This window comes from Monodelphis domestica, chromosome 4 (genome assembly GCF_027887165.1).
Source record: "Monodelphis domestica isolate mMonDom1 chromosome 4, mMonDom1.pri, whole genome shotgun sequence".
In the NCBI taxonomy this organism is placed as follows: Eukaryota; Metazoa; Chordata; class Mammalia; order Didelphimorphia; family Didelphidae; genus Monodelphis; species Monodelphis domestica.
The window spans coordinates 20,997,281-21,017,289 of record NC_077230.1 but is presented as its reverse complement, the minus strand read 5'-3'; the positions used below and the strand labels follow the sequence as shown (position 1 = coordinate 21,017,289).

General features: G+C 36.0%; 1 protein-coding gene across 18 annotated transcripts in view; it reads right to left on the bottom strand.

The window, feature by feature from the left end:
• The window catches only part of CASK (calcium/calmodulin dependent serine protein kinase), a 465,908-nt gene that overhangs the window by 116,778 nt on the left and 329,121 nt on the right, over window positions 1-20,009 (bottom strand). For all 18 annotated transcript variants that reach the window (XM_007493327.3, XM_056826146.1, XM_056826147.1 and 15 more), the window contains exons 7-9: window positions 19,577-19,752; window positions 13,099-13,221; window positions 6,581-6,664 (exon numbers count right to left, since the gene is read on the bottom strand). In XM_007493327.3, coding sequence (XP_007493389.2) covers window positions 6,581-6,664; window positions 13,099-13,221; window positions 19,577-19,752 — 383 coding nt within the window. The remainder of the gene's footprint in view (window positions 1-6,580; window positions 6,665-13,098; window positions 13,222-19,576; window positions 19,753-20,009) is intronic.

Sequence of the window (20,009 nt, the reverse complement as noted above, 5' to 3'; positions counted from 1 at the left end):
ACTAATTTGTTGTTAAAACAAATGCAGTCCTGAAAAAAGGAAATATCTGTTATTTCAAGGGCAAAAAGCATGCCAATTTAATAGGGATTCTAGACATACAGATTGCGACCCACATTTATATTATGGAACCCTTCAAGAACAGCTGTATTGCTCTGGACCTCTTTATCCTGCCCTCAGGAACCTCATCATCTTGCTAAAGGTTGTCAGCCTTGAACCCGAGTCCTTTTTCACCCTGGGACCCTCCTGATTGGACTTGTATGTGAAAAGTTTCTCTTACAGCCTCCATCGAAGGGGTGCTCCAGGTTAGTACTTTGTCATGCCACCACATCCCTGTGCTGAGTATTTATCCCCAAAGCCCCCAGTTCTTCAGCTTCCTTTTGAGCGTATCTTTTGGTAAGATGAAATAGAACAGGAAGAGAGCTCCAGGGCTGTACTGGTAGTCACAGAATGCTTTGAGACCCATAGGCAGGTTCCCAGACTACTGGGTGGACATCCTATGGAAAATGTATGGGAATAATGAATAGAAATTAAACTGGATAAGGCAGCATAGATAAGTTCCAAGTTATAAGCTAGGCCTGTTTTAGCAAACCTATGGCACGCACGTTAGGGTGTGTTGGAGGGTCAGGTTCCCTTCCCCTCTCTACATGCGCCTGAGTACATTTCTCCCATTCGCCCGTCCCTCTGCCCAGCAGCCCAATGGCAGTGCTTCCTCCCTCCCCTGTCTGCGGTAAGGTGGGGGATTCCTATGCGGTGTGAGGGCTGCAATTTGCCTCCTCAGTCTCTAAAAGGTTCGCCATCACTGTGTCTAGGAAAAGCACTCACACTGATGGAATCACAAAGTTCCTGAGCTACTAAAATATTAAGAATAGGTTCTGAATGAGGATTATAAAAATGGGACTGGAATAAAGAATGGTCCTGTATACAGGTAAATCCATGACTGTATGAAAATGCAACAGGCTGATGCTAACTCTCATAAAGAAAAAAATCCACTTCATGAAGCCCTGCCCCTTCTAAATTTAGGAAGTGTGATCCAAATGCCTATTATGATATACAGTGAACTCTAATTTGTTAATAGAATCTCTCCAAGCTGGAGAATATAATATATAAATGCTATGTTATGTTTTTATGGAGTCCCCTTCTCAGTCCCCCTGCACCTGCCACTGCCATAACTCCCTTTCTCCAATTCAGAACAAGCATCCTTGCTCTGAAATTGCACAGTGGAGAGGAAATGATGTTACCATACATGGAGCCTCGTTCCCACTCTTGTCTAGTTTCCAAGGCAGCAAGCAACTCTGTTTCCTTCAACTAAATACTGTAATTTCAAAATGAGCACCCTTCCCATTATTTTATATATAAATTATTTTGGTTTTCCCTATATCAATTTGGATAAATGATTTTGTTAACTAAAGGAATAAAATACTACTAAATATTATTCACATGATTATTTACAGAATTAAAAAAAACTATACACACATTGATTCTTGATGAAAATGTGAGAAGTGAAAAGGCAAACTTAAAAACTATATGCCTTATTTTTTATTAATGCTTTTTGTTTTTATATGAAATTCCTTTTTTTCCATATGTTCCTTCATACCACTCTGCCCAAATGGCTATTCCTTTTAATATAGATTAAAAAAGAATGAAGAAAAAAGCGGTTTAGCAACATATCAACCATGTCCAACAGTATATATTATATTCTATACTTAGAATCTCTGGCCTCCATGGTGCAGGAAGGGAGGCAAGATTTCCCAAGTCTTTTCCAAAGTCAAGCTTAGTCATTTTAAGGACAGACAAAGAGCAATGCTGCTGTGGCTCTTTCCACTGTTGTTCAGCTTATTTCAAGCTAGATCAATATGTACCAGTCTTCCCATGCTTCTCTGAATTATGTATTGCACATTAATTCTTTCTTACTACACACTGGTACCCTATTTCATCCACATACAATTTGCTTAGTTGTTGTCAAATCTGATGGACACTAGTTTGTTTCCAGGTCTTTGCTCTCACAATAGGTGCTATTACTACATTGATACATATATGGGAGCATTCTTTCTGACTTTCAATCTCTTTGGAGTATAAGTCTAATTCCAAATTGTTTCTCTGAATGGTAGGATCAAATCACAACTCCACCCACATTGCATTAATGTGCCTGTCTTCCCATAACTCCTCAAAAAAAAAACCCAAACATCTTTTTTTCTTTAGTCATTTTTAATTTTGGGGTATGAGGTAGAAGCCTGAGGTAACTTTTATTTGCATTTTTAAATAAAGGGCATGAAAATCTAAAGCCCTTTGGCTCCACTCACAATCTCTGTGACCTCCTACACTCAAAACTCCTCTCCTTCACTACCATTCCCCAACATGTGATATAGTTCCCATATTAGAACATAAGCTTTAGGGGGCAGGTAGATAGCTAATAAATTCTTGTTGACTGATTGATCAACTGATCTTTGACTTCTCTTCATTGAGTGGCTTCTTCCATGGTGTCTACTTCCCTGATTCTAGCTTTCTTCATTCTTCAAAGAGACTTTTACTGGACCCTGCCATCCCCTCAAGTGAACACTTAGGTTTTCTCTCTTTCACAGATGAACTTCTAGAGTTATTTATTCATTATTTGCATTTCCTCATCTCCTTCTCATTTCTAAATTTCTTCAAATCTGAAAGATATTTTGATAGAATATTTGATAGATATTTTGAAAGATATACTGCAGTTTCTCTTTGACAGGTTACCAGTGATCTCAAAGCTGTTAAACTCAGTCCTCCTTCTGCTAAGTCACTTTGCAACTTTTACAGTGTTATATTAGACATTGTACTCTTAGAAACTTTTTCTACCTTTGGTTTCCATGACACTGCTTCTTTTCCTTTAGTTTTCTTCTGTTTTTACCAAATATTCTCAATGTCCTTTATGGAACCTCAACTGCCTTTCAAGAATGAAAATCCTTGGGGGCAGCTGGGTGGTTCAGTGGATTAAGAGCCAGGCCCAGAGATGGGAGGTCCTGGGTTTAAATGTGACCTCAAACACTTCCTAGCTGTGTGACCCTGGGCAAGTCACTTGACCCCCCATTGCCTAGCCCTTACCACTCTTCTGCCTTGGAACCAATGCAATATTGATTCCAAGACGGAAGGCAAGGGTTTTAGAATTAAAAAAGAAAAGAAAAGGAAAGAAAAGAATGAAAATCCTCCAAAGCTTTTTCCCATATATTCTTCTCTTGTCTCTAATTTTTCTCTTACCACATCTTACTGGCTCAAATGTCATCTCTGTGCCTTCAAATCTATTATATCCAGCCTCAATAGCTCTCCTGACCTGCAGTTACATGTCATTATGTCATTAATTATTGGACATCTCCATATGATTGGATATTAGGTGCTTCACATATCAAAATAAACATGTCCAAATAAGAGCTCACTCCTTAAACTCATTCATTCTCTAAGCCACATTATTTTGCTGAGGACATTATCATCTTTCTATTTGTACAAGTTTGTAAGCTCCAAATTGTACTACTTAGGAAGTCACAATTATAGGTTTTGGTTTTTAGTGTGAAAACCTCAGAATCTCATTTATTCACTAGTTACATTTTATACCATTTTCCTCCTTTTAACTGAATCTTCTGGTTTAAAAAAAATTAGATTACTATTTTCCAAAGCAGTTAAAGTGACTGGAATCACTGTATTCTTTATTAAATAAATTTGCATCTTTTCAATGACAACCTGAAGTAGATAGAGTTTGGGAAGCAATGCATATTAATATGAGTTGAAGATGAAGATTCCCTCCTCATTTAAATCTGAAGTACTTCCTCATTACATGGAAGTAGCAGCCCTCCAACTCCATGCCTTCTTCCCTCAGAGATCTCATGAGGCACTAGAAGGTAGAGAGAGCTAACCCCACCTCAACTTCCCCAGATCCCAAAGGTCTGGTCTCCCTCAGGCCCTTGGCTATCTGATATGGCTGCCCATTTGGCCTTATCTATCCTGTCATTATGCCCAAAGAACCACTTGGCTTTCCAACCTGTACTACTAGGCCCTCTGATGCCCTGGGCCAAACCCTAAGAAGAGTAGGTGTTTAATATTTAAGGGGGTTGGGCTGGGACCACGCCAGTGTAAAGATGCAGGCATGAGAGGTAGGGACATGCTTGAAATACAGCAAAGGTGGACAGGGGACCCAGAGGGAGGTAAGCTGACTGAAAGGACAGGAGGAAGTCAAGTTGAGAAGAGGTCTGAAATGTTAAGCAGAAGAATATATATATTTGATCCTAGTCACTAGAGTTCCCTGAGTAGAAGATCACATACTAGTCACTCACACCTACAAGAAAATCCTTTTAGAGGTAGTGAGGACGCCAGGTGGAAGTAGAGACAATTTTGAGGCAGGAATCCAAAGAGGCGCTGTTACAGAAGTCCAGGGAAGTACTGATAATGCCCCTGAACTAGTCCTGTTCATACCAGAGATCTGACGTAGGGAGAGTAAGAGAGAGGAGTTGGGTGTCACATGAAGATAAAAACCTGGTTACTAGAAGAGTAGTGGTACTCTCAACAAGGACAGCTCTCCCGTAACATAAGTGGACCATTACACAGACCTCCCCCTCCCCTAGAGACAGAGTGGTGATAATGGTGGGGGAAAGCTGCTGGGAGACCCGAAGGAGGCAGGATCAAGCATTCGTGACAAAGGCTGGATTGGGTGAGAAGTGTCTCAGTAGCAGCAGGGGATGAAATCAAAGGGTTTCAAATTGAAGAGAAGAGAAAGAGTTAGCAGTGAAAGGTTTTGAATCTTTTCATAAAACATGGGGTGGGCTACTTAGCTGAAAGGGATGGAACAGGCACTATAGTACATGGAAAAGAGAATCAATTAAAGAAGAATAGAAAGAGTGTTGCTTGCTATATAGTGGGGGCTCAACTGAACTTGGAAAACAAATCTTTAGTGGCCCCAGTCTCGTTTAGAGGTCCTCTGGCTCTCTTCGGCAGCGTAAGCAGAGAAGCAGAGGTAGATGGTGGGAATACTTTAGGTAAGGCAGGAGTGGAGAGAGGACAAATATTTGAGAATAGAGAATGGTAAAGAGCTGAACTCAAAGGAGTCACATAAAACTAGGAAGGACAACCAGAACCTGAGAAAGAAGTGAGCAGCGGGGGAATTGGAGGCCAAAGAATAGGAGTAAAAGTCAGGGTAAGACTGAATGACAGGAGATAAAGATCAGGTAAAAGAAATTTAGAATTTTTGATCATGGAAGTGGAATTCTTATGGAAGATGGCAAGCTCAAAGCTATCATTATTCCCAGGTGTAGCTGAGGTAGAGTGGAGGAGAGTCATCCAAGTTCACCAGATTAATGAAATGGGAGGTTAGCATGTTTGATAACATGAATATGAGGGGCAGAAGTTGGTGCAGAGAGAAAAGGCACTGAACTCACTTAGAAAGAAGAGAGACGAGATTAGAAAAGATCATGTCACCAGGATTTGGATTAAATGATAAATGAAGACAGAGTGAACCTTAAAAGAGAAGTTGAGTGATGATAACAGAGTGTCAATTGGGAAATAGTCATGAACTCTAAAACTTCCACTTAAGGAGGGAACTTAGCTCAGAAAATCTTATTTCTTACCTGACTATACAACTTTGGGACTGCTCTGATTTTCCCACTATGCCTCAGAAAATTCATCATTGGGAACTGCTGTATCATCCTGCAAGGTCTCTGAAGCCTTGGTATTTTATCTCATTATCACTCTCTAGCCTTTTGATTGTAGAGTACAGCTATGAACTTAAAAACCTTCATTTAGGGAGGGAGCTCAGTTCAGAACATCTCCTCATTTCTTACCTGATTGCCCTCCTTTGGGATGTCTCTACCACCCCCACACCCCATAACCTTCACTATTCTTTTTGTGCTATCATATGCTCAATGCTTAGCAGAGTATCTGGTACATAGAGGGCACTTAATATATGTTGACTGATTGAATAGATGGAGAGTCTGAAAGTGGCAGTGTAGAGCAAGGTATTCTAACTACTCTGATGGGATTCCGAAAAGGAACCATCTGGAAATTCTGCCTGGTGGGGCAATATTCTGGGAATTCTATTTAGTTGCTTTGCAGTAGTTATTTAATACCAATGATCACTTCTAGTACAATGTTATTTCCTCTGATCCATATTCACACTACCTCTTAAAAATACTCAGAACCTGTCCAGTTAATAGCCAAGGGAAAATTAATTGAACAATATTTAATTTATTTATATAATAATAAATATATTAATTTAATAATAAAATTAATTTAACAATAAAGCAAATATTCAACAAATGAGTACTGATAATTTTTCAAGTGACTGAATTTCATTGTCCATGAAATTAAAAGAGGACCAAGTAATGTCTTTAATTTAGCATATTATTCAGACCCATACCTTGTAATTATCTGGAACCATAAAAAGACTGTGATGAATCAGGTTGATATTATGATTCTTAAAATAATTACAATTTTAAATGTAAAAGTTGTTTTAATTTGTATTTCTCTAGTTATTAATGATTTGGAACTTTTTTTGGTATGGCTTATACAAGAAACTAGCCGGTAATATTAATTTGGTTACTTTGTCTTCATTAATGTTTACAAATCTTACCTTTAGTTTCCTCCTTGCGTTAAATTTCCGTAGTTGCTCTACTGTTTCAGGAAGATGAATCTTGTATGCATAGCGATCCCTTTCCTATAAGAGATAACACATGAAAAGTTAAGAAATTTAAACAAAACCAACTGCAAAGTCAATATAATAATGGTTGATGGAAAATTAATATGGATTTTATAAAAAAGAAGAAAGTTCAAGACTGAAATTAAAATAGTGTTTTGTACTTTTAATAATGAAACCAGAATATAAGCAGGCTGAATAATTTTTGGAATCATGCATTTTTAGTGGCTTAAAAACACAAATAAATTATATAATCATTATGACCACTTAAAATTGGATTTGGGTTAGTTTCTGTCAAAATTAATAGATTAATTCATACTATACAATATTTACAGCATTCTGTCTGGAGTACTATCTAGACTGTGTTATCAATAGTCCATTGATTATAAATGGGCAATTTAGTCAAATTATAAGATCCAAGAATTAAGTTGACTCAGGGCGATTTCCTTCCCAATTTAAGGGGTGTGTGGCATAGTAGTATTTGACTTTGAAGTCTGGAAAATCCTGATTTAAATCTTGGCTTTGCCACTTACTATCTGTGAACTGGAGCATATCATTTTTCTAAGCCTCAGTCTTATCATTTGTAAAGTAATGGGGGTGGTTAGAAGGGAAGAGGAATAGCAGGGACTAGACTAGATGACCTGACCTCTAAGATCCTTCCCAAATCTAACTTAATGATCCTATAAACATTTCTTGTTGGTGTACATACAGTGATGACTAAATTAGAAGGTGTCCTGGAGATACTTTCTTCCAAGTTGATAGTGAACCAACAATGACTACTTCTTGAATCTGTATTCAACTAGTTGTGTATCTACTTATTTTATTCTTTTCTAATCCATCTCTCCCCTTTTCTCACAAGAATATCATCAGCTACTTTATCAAAGTCTAGATAAGTTGTATGTTCAATATGACAACTGCCTGTCAAAAAAAACCAAATGAACTTCATGTGAAATGCTCTCTCTTTGTGCCCACTACTTCCTTTTCAGAATGATGATCACTATCTATCATTTTGATAATTGATTCTAGAAATTTTCTAGGAATGGAAGTCAAGCTTACTGGCCCAGAGCTTGTAGATTTTATTCTCTTCCCCTCTTGAAAAAATGAGACATCTGTCTTTCAGTTCTGTAATACCTCTTTTAGTTTTTGTGACCTTTCAATTATTGCTCATAGTGGTTCAGCAAACAAGGCAAACTTCTTTGACTGAGGATATTAGTCATTTGGGTCAAGTGGAATGTAAATTAATCAAATGTGTCCTTTCTTATTGTCTCCTTACAAACTGTGTGCATCATTTCCCTAATAGATATTTTTGTTCTATCAATTAGCATTAAAGGCCATTTTCTTGAGCAGAGGAAACAAACAGTATTAGAATCAAGGAGCTCTGATTTCTCTCTTTGGTCACTTTTCCACTAATGCAAAAGTCCCATCCCTCCTTTGAATCTCCTCTTTCCCAACAATGACTGAAGGATCAGTCATTTATTACTAATTATTAATATAACTCCCCAGCAAAATTTCAGTATCAAACCCCATTATTTGTGTGATCAGTTATAATTACAGCTGTCCTCCTATTATTATCTCTTCTAGTTTTGGCTGCAGAAATTACTATATTACTAACTGATCGAAACCTAAATACTACCTTCTTTGACCCTGCAGGGGGAGGTGATCCTATTCTATATCAACATTTATTTTGATTTTTTGGCCACTCAGAAGTTTATATTCTAATTCGTCCAGGATTTGGAATTATTTCACACATCGTCACATATTATTCAGGTAAAAAAGAGCCTTTCGGTTATATAGGAATAGTTTGAGCTATAATATCAATTGGACTTTTGGGTTTCATCGTATGAGCTCATCATATATAGGTTTATATATATATATATATATATATATATATATATATATATATATATATATATATATATATATATATATATATATGTAGGTTTAGACGTTGATACTCGAGCATACTTTACATCTGCAACAATAATTACTGCTATCTCAACAGGAGTTAAAGTGTTCAGCTGATTAGCTACATTACACGGAGGTAATATTAAATGATCTCCGGCAATATTATGAGCCTTAGGCTTTATTTTCTTATTTACAATTGGAGGTTTAACAGGCACTGTTCTAGCTAATTCTTCACTAGACATTGTACTTCATGATACATACTATGTAGTCGCCCATTTTCATTATGCCCTATCAATAGGAGCTGTATTTGCTATTATAGGAGGTTTTGTTCATTGATTCCCATTATTCACAGGATATATACTTAATGATATATGAGCAAAAATTCATTTCTTTATTATATTTGTTGGAGTAAATTTAACCTTTTTTCCCCAACATTTTTTAGGACTAGCTGGCATACAACGACGCTATTCAGATTATCCAGATGCTTACACTATACCATCACGACTTTGTGACAGCCTTGTGACAGGTTTTCAATATTTCTTTGCTATTTTCTCGGTGCATCCAGGTGGTCTTTAGTATATCTTGATGACAAAATTACTTTTGTTTTGCTTCTGCCTCACTCAACTAAATGTTTTTCATCACTCTCTCCACTTAGCCATTCTTTTTCCTTCCCCTTAAAATTTCTTCACATATTCATTTAAGTTATGAATACCATCTAACAAAATTGCAATGATATTTATGAGATCAAATTTGCCTCCTTAAATTAAAAAGGAGTTCTGATGATACAGAAAACATTCTATGATAAAATTCCCAAGAGAAAATCCCCATCAATTAAAAGGTAAAAAACAAAATAACAAACAAACCTTAACTTTTGTCTTAGCATAAATTCTAAGACAGAAAAGTGGCAAAGGCCAGGTAATCGGGGTTAAATGACTTGCCCAGGGTCATACAACTAGAAGTATGGGAACTCATATTTGAACCCAAGTCCTCCCAACTCTAGGCCTCCCAACTGAGCTAACTAGTTGCCCTTAAAGGTGAATTCTAATGTTAATGAATAAAATTTTTATAGGGCAAATGGTTTTTATTTTAACCATATCCATTCCCTTAAAACTCTAGCAGCTCTCCATTGCCTCTAGAACAAAATACAAAGTCTAACATTTGGCATTTAATACCTCTTCACATTATATTATCTTTCTAGTCGAATTCAAATTACTTGTACACTGTAGGTTCCAAGTCAAACTAGGCTCTTTACTACTGCTTGTCCAAGATATACTCTCTCCCATCTCTATGTTTTTGCATAAATTGGGCCAATGCCTGGAATACTCTCTTTCCTTACTTCTGTTCTGGGAAACCTCAGCATTAATGTTCAGCTCAGAAGGTACCTTCTACATACAGCCCTTTCTGATTTTCCTTGGAATTGTCTGCCAGAAATAACTTTGTATTTGTTACATAAAATCATGTATTTACTTATCTAGATACATATTATTCCCTCTACATTCACCCCCAAACAACCAATATAAGCTACAAGAGAACTGCGGCCATTCTTTTTGTTTTATATATCCCCAATACTTGCATAGGGCATGGCACATAGTATACACCTAAGAAGTGCTTGGTGAACTGGACTACATTGGTTTTTTTTTCCCCCTCTGTAGAAGGGAAAATTGCATGTACTATCCAAATAAAATAATATTTCATCTTAATGGAGATTACATGGTAAATATTTTGTAAATGATTTCATATTCTGGCTAGAATAACATGAAGCAATAAACTTTTCCCCTTAGGCCAAAAGAAAAAATCCCCAGCATTTAGCAGTTACAAGAATATGATTAAATAACGAAAAGTTTGAATCCAAGATAAAAACACATGTAATAAAATTTGATTTCCCCCCTGATTATTAAGTTAAAAATCACATATTTTATTTTTCTTTGAAACTGTAAGTGTATAGTTGGTTAAGTGCAAGACATATATCTACCTATATGTATATATATGCATATATATATATATATGCATAACTGGTGATACAGCTCATTAGTTTACACTGGAGAATAAACATGAAATTAAACTTTGGGTTACATATTAAATTACATTTACTTAATCTTATAATTGAACATAGGAAAAAAAATTGAACAAAGGAAAGAACATACAATTGCCTAATGAAAAAAATCACAACATCAATTTTTTCTTTTGATTCTTATTTTTTATTAACTAGGCCCAATAACCATCAATTAAAATATGGAGACCACTGAAATAATTTTTAGGGATCGATGTCTAAATAAACAGTTTAGCTGAGTTAGAATATTTTCCAATAAAAAACTTTTTATAAATATGAGGTAGAAGTTAGAACTGGAATACGGTAAAAAAATCATCCTTAACAATAACTCCTATGGGGCAGTTGGGTGGCTCAGGGGATTGAGAACCAGGCCTAGAGATAGGAGGCTGTAGGTTCAAGTCTAGCCTCAGATACTTCTCAGCTGTGTGACCCTAGGCAAGTCACTTGACCCCCGTTGCCTAGCTCTTACCACTCTTCTGCCTTGGAACCAATACACAGTATTGCTTCTAAGACGGAAGGTAAGGGTTAAAAAAAATAAACAAAAAACAACTCCTAGTTATTTCTTTTTGCTATGATGCTGCCAAAATTTGATTCACAAAGAAACATAAATGGGGCGGAATAATATAAAAGTTGTTCAAAAGCACTTTTAGGTACCTTGTAATGCTAGGATTACAAAGTATAGTCTAAAAATCACCAACTTAGCTAACTCAGGTGCCCCTAAAGGAGACAAAGTGAAAAATATGAATGTCTGGCCCCCTGTGCTTTTAGAAAGGCAGCTTAAAAATTAATATAATATGCCACTCTCTCCAAGCAAATAAAATGAAATACTTGATCTCTTAATATAGCACTTTTTTCCTAGTGAAGTTCCACTGTCCTCCCAAGGACATTGGTGATTTAAAAGATAAAAAAAATTTAAAAGCCAAATGACTCCCACTTTTTCTCCTTCCTTCCTTCCTTCCTTCCTCCCTCTCTCTTTCCCCCTGAATGAAATTTTCCCCTTTTAAAAAATTACCACCTAAACTGATATAATAATTTTTCTGATACTGCAAAAGCAAAGTTTTCTTTCCATCTTAATGGTCTATCATATTACACTACCTTGCTGGTCAATGTTTTGATTTAGTCAACAAATCTTTACTGAACATTTATTATGTGTAAAGCCTGTTCAATAAATAATTGACTTAAATAGTCAAGAAATATTTATTGAACATTTACTCCCAGTGCTAAGTGCTGAGAGGTTCACAATGGTGAAAACTCCCTGCCCTTAGGTAGCTTGTAGTTTAGTTATGGAGATAAGACATACAGAAAATAAATAAAACAGAAAGTAGATTATAACAAACACACAGAAGAGATAAAAACAAAAGAAAATTCAGAAAGTCAACAAGGCCTCAAAAGTTAGGAGGCACAGATTTATAAGAGAGGCATAAAGGGAATAGTGTGAGTAAAGGTACATAGGGTATGGTCAGAAAACTGAGTAGAAAAGTCTCAGTGGAGTAAAATGTGTATCTACTAAGCCACTACTATAAGGCATTCTGCTAAATGTTTGGGATCAAAAGACAGAAATCAAACTGTCCTTGACTCCTATTGCACCACTATTCTATTTTGGGGAGTAGGAAAGGAATATAGCATGAATATAGATAGGTATAACACAAGGGAGAAAGTGAAGGTGGCTAAGGAAAGTGAAGTATATTAAAAAGTGTCTGGTATATTTGGGAGTGAGAGGGCATTATAACTTAGGCAATTAGGGAAAGCTTCATGGATGAGGGCATACTCCTGACTTGATGGATAAAAACTTTGAAAGTTTGAGAGGAAAACAACAGCATCTTCCAGGAAAGGGGAATGCTATATGCAAATGAATGGACATGGGAAATGGTACATTAAGTTTTCAGGTTAACATTAAGTCATCCAGTTTGGCTGAAATGTAGAGTGCATGTCAGGAAAAATATGACAATTTTAGTGAGATATTCTGGAATAAGAATGTAGCCTTAAATATCAGGTTAAGGAGTTTACATTTTATCTTAGATGCACTATGGAGCCTCTGAAGTTTTTTTGGGCAAAAAGAATTATATAATCATTTCTGTGACTTAGAAATATTATTTCTGTGAAAAGTAGTCTGGAGTGGGAAAAGCCTAGGAATAAGACTAATTCATGCAGGTGAGAAGCACTGAGTAAACATGCTGGCAATGTGAATATAGAGATGGGAATTCAAGAAACGTATTAAAATCAAGAATCCTGGACTTGTAGAAATTGAGAGTTGGAAAGAACTTCAGAGACCACATAGTCTAACTCTTACACAAAAGGAATCTTTACCATAGCATACTAAACAAGTGATCACACCGCATCTGCATGAAGACTTTGAAGGCGGAGGAATCAGCCCCAACACCCAGTTCCCCTATCCCACCCCAAAGACTGATAGGGCAGAATGAAAAATAGTTGAAACAAAATCCAAATTCTTCTAAGAAGAGAGTCCACTGTACAAAGTTCTGATTCTTTTTTTCTTTACCTTAAGCCAAGGATGATTAAGTGCCTCGTAAACTGTTATCCTTTCAGCTGGATCCAGCATCAACATTCGGCGGACAAGGTCTTTGGCACTTTCAGAGATATGGCTCCACTGTCTGGGATTCATCTGAAAAATTAAAAGATGCAAAGAAAACTATCATCTTTAATGAGATATTAACAATTAGCATAGTTCCATACTGTTGTAAGGTAAAAATAAAAATACTAAATCTTGCCTTGTAATGAAGCAGAGGTAGAATACATTTATCCCATTTTTTAAAATGCACGAACTGTATTCTTAATTAAAAAATCTTTTAAGTTTGCCCACACTGTTAAAGTAACTCATAGTTCATATATTCAAAGTATATGCCAACTGTAGTATTTATTCTCTGTTTCCAGTTTTTAGTTCCTATCTAGAAAACAACAAACATTTATTAAAAGTCTTTCAAGTGCAAGGTATTGTGCTAGTTGCTGGGGATACCCAATCAAAAATGATTCTTAGACCTTAAGGAACTTACATCTGATGAGAAGGATTCTTTTCTATAAATAAACCTAATTCAAGGTATCTTGGGGAGGGAGAGAGAGAGCACTACTAATTGAGCCTAGAACATTGGGGAATGCTTCATAAAGTATGTGGGTCTTAAGTTAAGCCTAGAAAAAATACAAGGCAGGTATGAAAGGGTGTATTCCAGGGATAGAGGCTGTGGAGCTATATTCTTCGTGCTGTTCTTGGGCTCTCAAGAGCTCTTTCTGAACTGGGAGAAAGAAAAATCTAGCTTTGGGAACAGTTTGGTGAGAACATAAGAGGTTTGGGAAGGGGAATAAAATGAAATAAGACTACATACATCCAATAGTACAATAAAATATCAATAATTTTTTGATCACATTGATATGCTCTCTCAAATGGTAGTTTTAAACTCATACTTTTCTATCTTCTGTGATTCTTGTTCATGTCCTCCCCTTAAGCCTTCATAGAAGAGTCAACATGTGGCATGAACTCAGTACTACCCTTGGGTACCTGATCACCATTTTATTTTACTTTATTTTTCAGTTCCAAGGGTGTAAGAACTATAATAACTCCATGCTAAGTCATCACAGGACCCCATAAGTAGGTGCTCCCTATAAACCCATCATTCCCTTTCCTCTAGCAGGAAAGCTCCATGGTCACATCTGCCACTTTATTCCATTGTGTCCTAGGCAGGGTCTACTAAGGAGAAAACCCTCTCCCTGCTCCTCTCTACCTGTACGCTCAGTCTGATAACTCTGGTACAATCCTCCTTTGTCCACTCATTCTGCTGCAGCCTCTAGACCTCATGCTTTATTATTAAACTTCCTTTTATCCTATATCTCTTCACTTCACACTACACCTGCTTGTGTCAATGGACTTTCTGTTCTGCCTATCCCTGCCACCCTCTTCAATATCAAATTCTCCTTTCATATTTTCTGGGCCAAGAAGGTCAAGAATACTCTTTTATTCTCATTTCTACTTTTAAACTGTTTCTTTGATACCACGAAGCTTCTCTACCTTTAAGATTCATTTCATCCATCTTTGTTACCCACCTTAACTCCTTATAATCATAGACCTCCAGATTATCTTTCTTCTTTTCTCAAGGAGCTCAGTATCAATTTGAGAAGCCTTTATCCCCAATCCTTGCTTTTCTACTTGGTGACTTCAATTTACTTTTAAACATTCACTTTAAGAATTGAATCACAGTATAGCAATCTCTAGCATCTATACTTCATTCCATCTCGATAGTACACAAGCATGATCAATCCTTGATCTGATTATGATGCACAACTGTTGTGCCATCATGATCCAAAAACCTCTAAAATTCCTCTCTTTATCATAACTTCTTTCAATCTCCTCTTCAGTCCCATCCTTCCTAAACTTATTCTTTCTCCTCACCATGCTCTACATTCCCTCTATTCTGCATTCTTCCCATCTATCTCACTTTCTCTGGTCTCAATTCCTTGTTATATAGTCTTGACAACATTCTTAGTCACATAATCCCTTGGCTATCCTTGAATCTCTAGCTCCTTTATTCTATTACCAGACTCTTCTTGCCAAACCTTACTCCAATCCATGAATTCTCTTCTTCTCATATGCTATTGAACTTTCTTAGACATAGTTATGTAACCAGGCACATATTATCTAGTCTCCACTAGGACCTCAGAGCTACACAGCAATTCTTTTGTTCTCTGATTGATTCTGCCAGACATTACCCAACAATTATTCTATACCTTCCCATTTCTTCAGATTTTCTATCCTGTCTCCTCCTTCCCAAACAGAAGAATTTGCCCCCTTTTACAACAACAACAATAAAAAAATACCAGGTGTCATCTGGCATGAGCTTATCTTCTCCCCAACAATTCAGCTTAAAACCCTACTTCATCATTACCCATTCCCCTCTTTGCTCCAATTTCTCTTTGCTAACCTACATGTGTCCTTGATTCCCTCTTTCCATTTTTCCATATTCACTGGTTAATTCCCATCTACCTATAACGCAGATAGGTCTCCTTTCACTTAACTGCCATTTACTCTGCATACTGGGGCAGCTAGGAAAACTCTACCTGTTTCAAATCTGGTTTCAGATACTTACTAAGCTGTGTGACCCCGAACAAGTCACTTAACCCGTTTGGCCCCAGTTTCTTCATCTGTAAAATGACCTGGAGAGGGAAAATGGCAAACCACTACAGTATCTCTCCCAAGAAAGCTCCAAATGGGGTTACAAAGAGTCAGATATGACTGAAGAAAAAAAAAATGACAACAAAAATCCCTCATCTAGATTATTACAATAGTTGCTTAACTTGTCTTCCTTCTTCTAGACTTTTTCCCTTTTCTAATCCACACTGCCCAGTTGACATTCCTACAATATGGATACAATAGTGTCACTCTCATAGAAAAACATTTTCAATTGCTACATATTTCCTAAAGGATAAAATATAAACTTCTTAGTTTAGAATTTTAAAGCCTTTTATCATGTGGGACCCACCTACCTTTTGAGTTTTATTCAATATTAATCCTGAACTTTTCATTCCAGGCAAGGAATGAAAAAGTTAACTGGTATGTTAACTTTCTCCCGTATGTCTCCATTCCTTCCTTACTTCTGGTGGGCAGAATTCATAGTTTCCTTCAAAGTACAGCTTAGATGGCACCTCTCATATGAGGATTTTATTAATCTTCTTGCAATTACATTATATATTTTGTATTTATTTACTTGAATATACCTTCTATTGCCCTAATAGATTATAAACATGGTCAGAAAACATTTATTAAGAGCAAGGCAATGTGATAGGTGTTAGGGATAAAAAGACAAAAAAGACAGTCATTGCTGTTCTTATAGGAGAGATACAGAAAAGGTCAAGGGGAGGTTCTGAGGTTAGTGGTGAGGGAAAAGGAGAGATCCAAACAAATTTCACTAAGAAAAATGCCACTGAATTTATTGAATGGGTATCAGATGTCAACTAGTTCAATTCACACTTGCTTAAGCATCTGCTTACAATTTGAAGATGGAGAGAGACCTTTCAGATGGGAAAGGGTGAAGGGGGATCAAGGAAAGCTCAACCTTAAGTTCTCTAAGCAGGCACTATGGAACAGTGGAAAGAGTGTTTAACTTAGTACTGAAAAGACATGGTTTTAAACCCTAGCTCTAAATGCATAATTGTGGCCAACTAATATGACCTGTCTCAGTTTCCTGTTGTGGTTAACATTTGCGAAAATAGGGTTATAGTTGAGGAAAGTGATTAAAAGAACAAATTGCCACTTACAGGTTTTTTTAGGCCCTTTGGGAAAAATTAATTTGCTATAACAATATTTTCTAAAAAATACAATGATGCACAATTATCACTTTCTTACACTGAAACTAGGAATAGAGATAAAGTTAGTGGACTTTGGTTTGACACTGGGTAAATCAGTAAAAGAATCAGGAAGAAAACATGAATCTTAATCTGGTAATCTGTCTTCTAGATACAAGCTCCTCTTTTAAAACATAGTAGAGAAATGAATTGACTCTGTAGTTCTATATAACTGCATTTCTGTATACTGTATTATATGCTTTTCATACTGTGTTTGATTTTCTCTTCTCGAAATCTATCTCTACATTGAGGAAATTATAATTACTGTACTCAAACTCATGGCAGACTTAGATTCCCAAAAATCTCCTTTTAAAGTTGAGATACTTCCCACGGCAGCAATGTGATAAGAGAATCACATACCTCATTTGATAATGAATTCTAGAGAAGAATGATAACATTTAATTTGATATATCTTTAATCTCATTAATGCAAGTACTCCCAATCCATGCCTTCTCAACCTGTCTGGCTCTTGTCCATATCTGTTTTTAAATTATACAGCTAACTCTTGATGCTCCTGTATCACTGGCCCTCTTCCTTTTCAATTCATATATTCATCTACCTGATAATACTCTTTATGAAGATTATTTTTTGTTCTTTTATGCATTATTAGCAATGATGGCATCTATTCACACTCACTGTGTATATCTTTATTGTCCTTTTGGTGACACATAACTTGAATTCTTTAGAATTTATGCTGCTTCCTGATTCAGTCAGACAGCATCCATGGAAGAATGATGATTATAAACCCAAAGTATCTTTGCAGGAAAAACGGGATTACGGAATTGGAGCTAGAAGGGAACCTCACAGACCAATTAGTCTATCCCCCTCATGAGAAGCCAGGGGTCAATGAGAGTACTATGTATTCCTTCTCTTTTTTGCAGAGGTGGGAGACTACATATATGAAACACTACATATAATCGCTTGATGTATTGTTTAGTTTTGCTTAATTATATTTATTATTTTTGCATTCTCTGTAACAAAATATTACTTTCTAATAGAAACTAAGGAGAAACGCGTTGAGAAACCTAAGTGATGTAAAAACAAAAGGTTGTCAATAACATTTCCCCAAAAAAGGTCTGTATTTCTCCAGAGTAATCCCAATTCATCCAGTCCATAGCTTTTAGCTAAGATATGCATCCTGAAGGCCCAGAGCTTGATGGGATGCCCATCTAACATAACATTACAGATACACAACGGAATGCTTTACCTGCTTGGTTTTTCTTGTTGGTTAAAGTGATTAATGATCTCGCATTGGGGGTGTGGAAAATTTATGGGGAAAATGAGTGAATAATAAAAGGATGGGAAGGCTCAAATAGGTTGCAATTAGCATCCCCTTTTGGAAGGTACAACCAAATTGATAAAATTTCAGATGTACTTTTGTATTTGAGGAAAGGATAAAACAAACAATATGACACGGAAGCCTGGTATACTGAATCTTACCAGAATTTCTTTAAATAACATTGTACAATGTGGTTATCATGTTTGTGTTATATTTAATTCTGGAATATAAATAACAATTTAGTAAGTAATAAAAGAGGAAAGTAATTCTGGCTAGGTATAGAAAAACAAGTATAACTGATACAACTCATATAGAAAACAAAAAGGCTAAAAGCAAGTAAGCTAAAAAAAGACAAAGTTTAAGGATGAGATGAAAAATAGCTAAAATTACATGGGATCAAAATTTCTAATGTAGCTTAACTGTAAAAATAGGAATAAATAAAATGAATGCTTTGCCTTAAATTGATGGATCATAACCAGTACTATCTTCACCTTTTTTGCATATCCTTATTGTTAACCACTAAGTTAATTTTGGCATTCAACCAGAGCAGGTAGGGTCTATCTTCAGGTTCCCAATGTCTTAGAGTAGCGATTGGTACCTAACAGAAACTTTATCCAAGACAAAATTGGAAAAAAAGAAAAATACATCTGCAACAAATTCCAAGGTACTCTTCAAATTCTTTTATTAATGAAGAATTCTATTGTTTTACTATCTTTAAAAATAGCTGGAGTTTAAAAATATGTTGGTTATACAGATGATTATAGAATAATGCTATCATTTGTAAAAATTCGGATCTATATTTGTGTATACCCCCAAACTCAGTCAAAACCCACTTAAGAGTCTAATGGTTCCTATCCTAGGGTACTGGGGAAAGCCAAATCCTTATCAGAGCCTAGTATTATGTGAAAGATCCACTTCAATAAGGAGTGGTTTCAGGACCATAGACAAATTTTATGTGAAAACAGAACCAAAGAAACAAAAAGTAAGTTGAATTTTTCATCTGCAAATGGAAATCAATAGAATAATACTTAATAGAATGGATAGAAAAGAAGGGGACTAGGAAAGTAACATAGAAGTCACATCTTAAGTTGAACTTCTTTTCCTATAAACATGGATGACTCTAGGGCTAGCAAGCAATTAAAAAATATTTAAGACTAGTTGGCCAAATGCTTAGTTTCAACAAAAATAGATCAATTACAAAAACCTATTGACACTAATGAAGAAAGCCACTGAGCTTGTGGAACTGTGATATTTGATCAATATCAAACTAAACGACAGAATAACTGGAAAAAAAAAACTTAATAGTAGATTTTAACTTTTGTGGAAAATCATTCATTCATGCTTCATTTACCTTATATTTTCCTTTAATAATGCCTTCAAACAATCTTTCCTTGGTTCCGTAAAAAGGCAAACAACCACTCAGCAGAATAAAAAGGATCACTCCACAACCCCAGACATCTACAGGTTTCCCATAGGGCTCTCTTTTTACCACCTCTGGGGCCATAAAATGAGGTGTTCCTACACGTCCTATGAGGAAAAACAAGCGAAAAATGAGATGGGTGTTATATTCCCAAACTGAAATTGACAGATCATATTATAAATAATACAATAATCAAATAAGTTTTTATACCATAATCATTTCCCCCTTTTTTCTTTATAAATACAGAACACCAAAGCTGAAGTTTATTCCTTTTTTATCTTTTGAAAGCAATGATCTCTGAAGGCAAAGACCTTATCTTCTACATTTCTGGGATCCACAACAGGATGTAAGATAATTTTCAGGT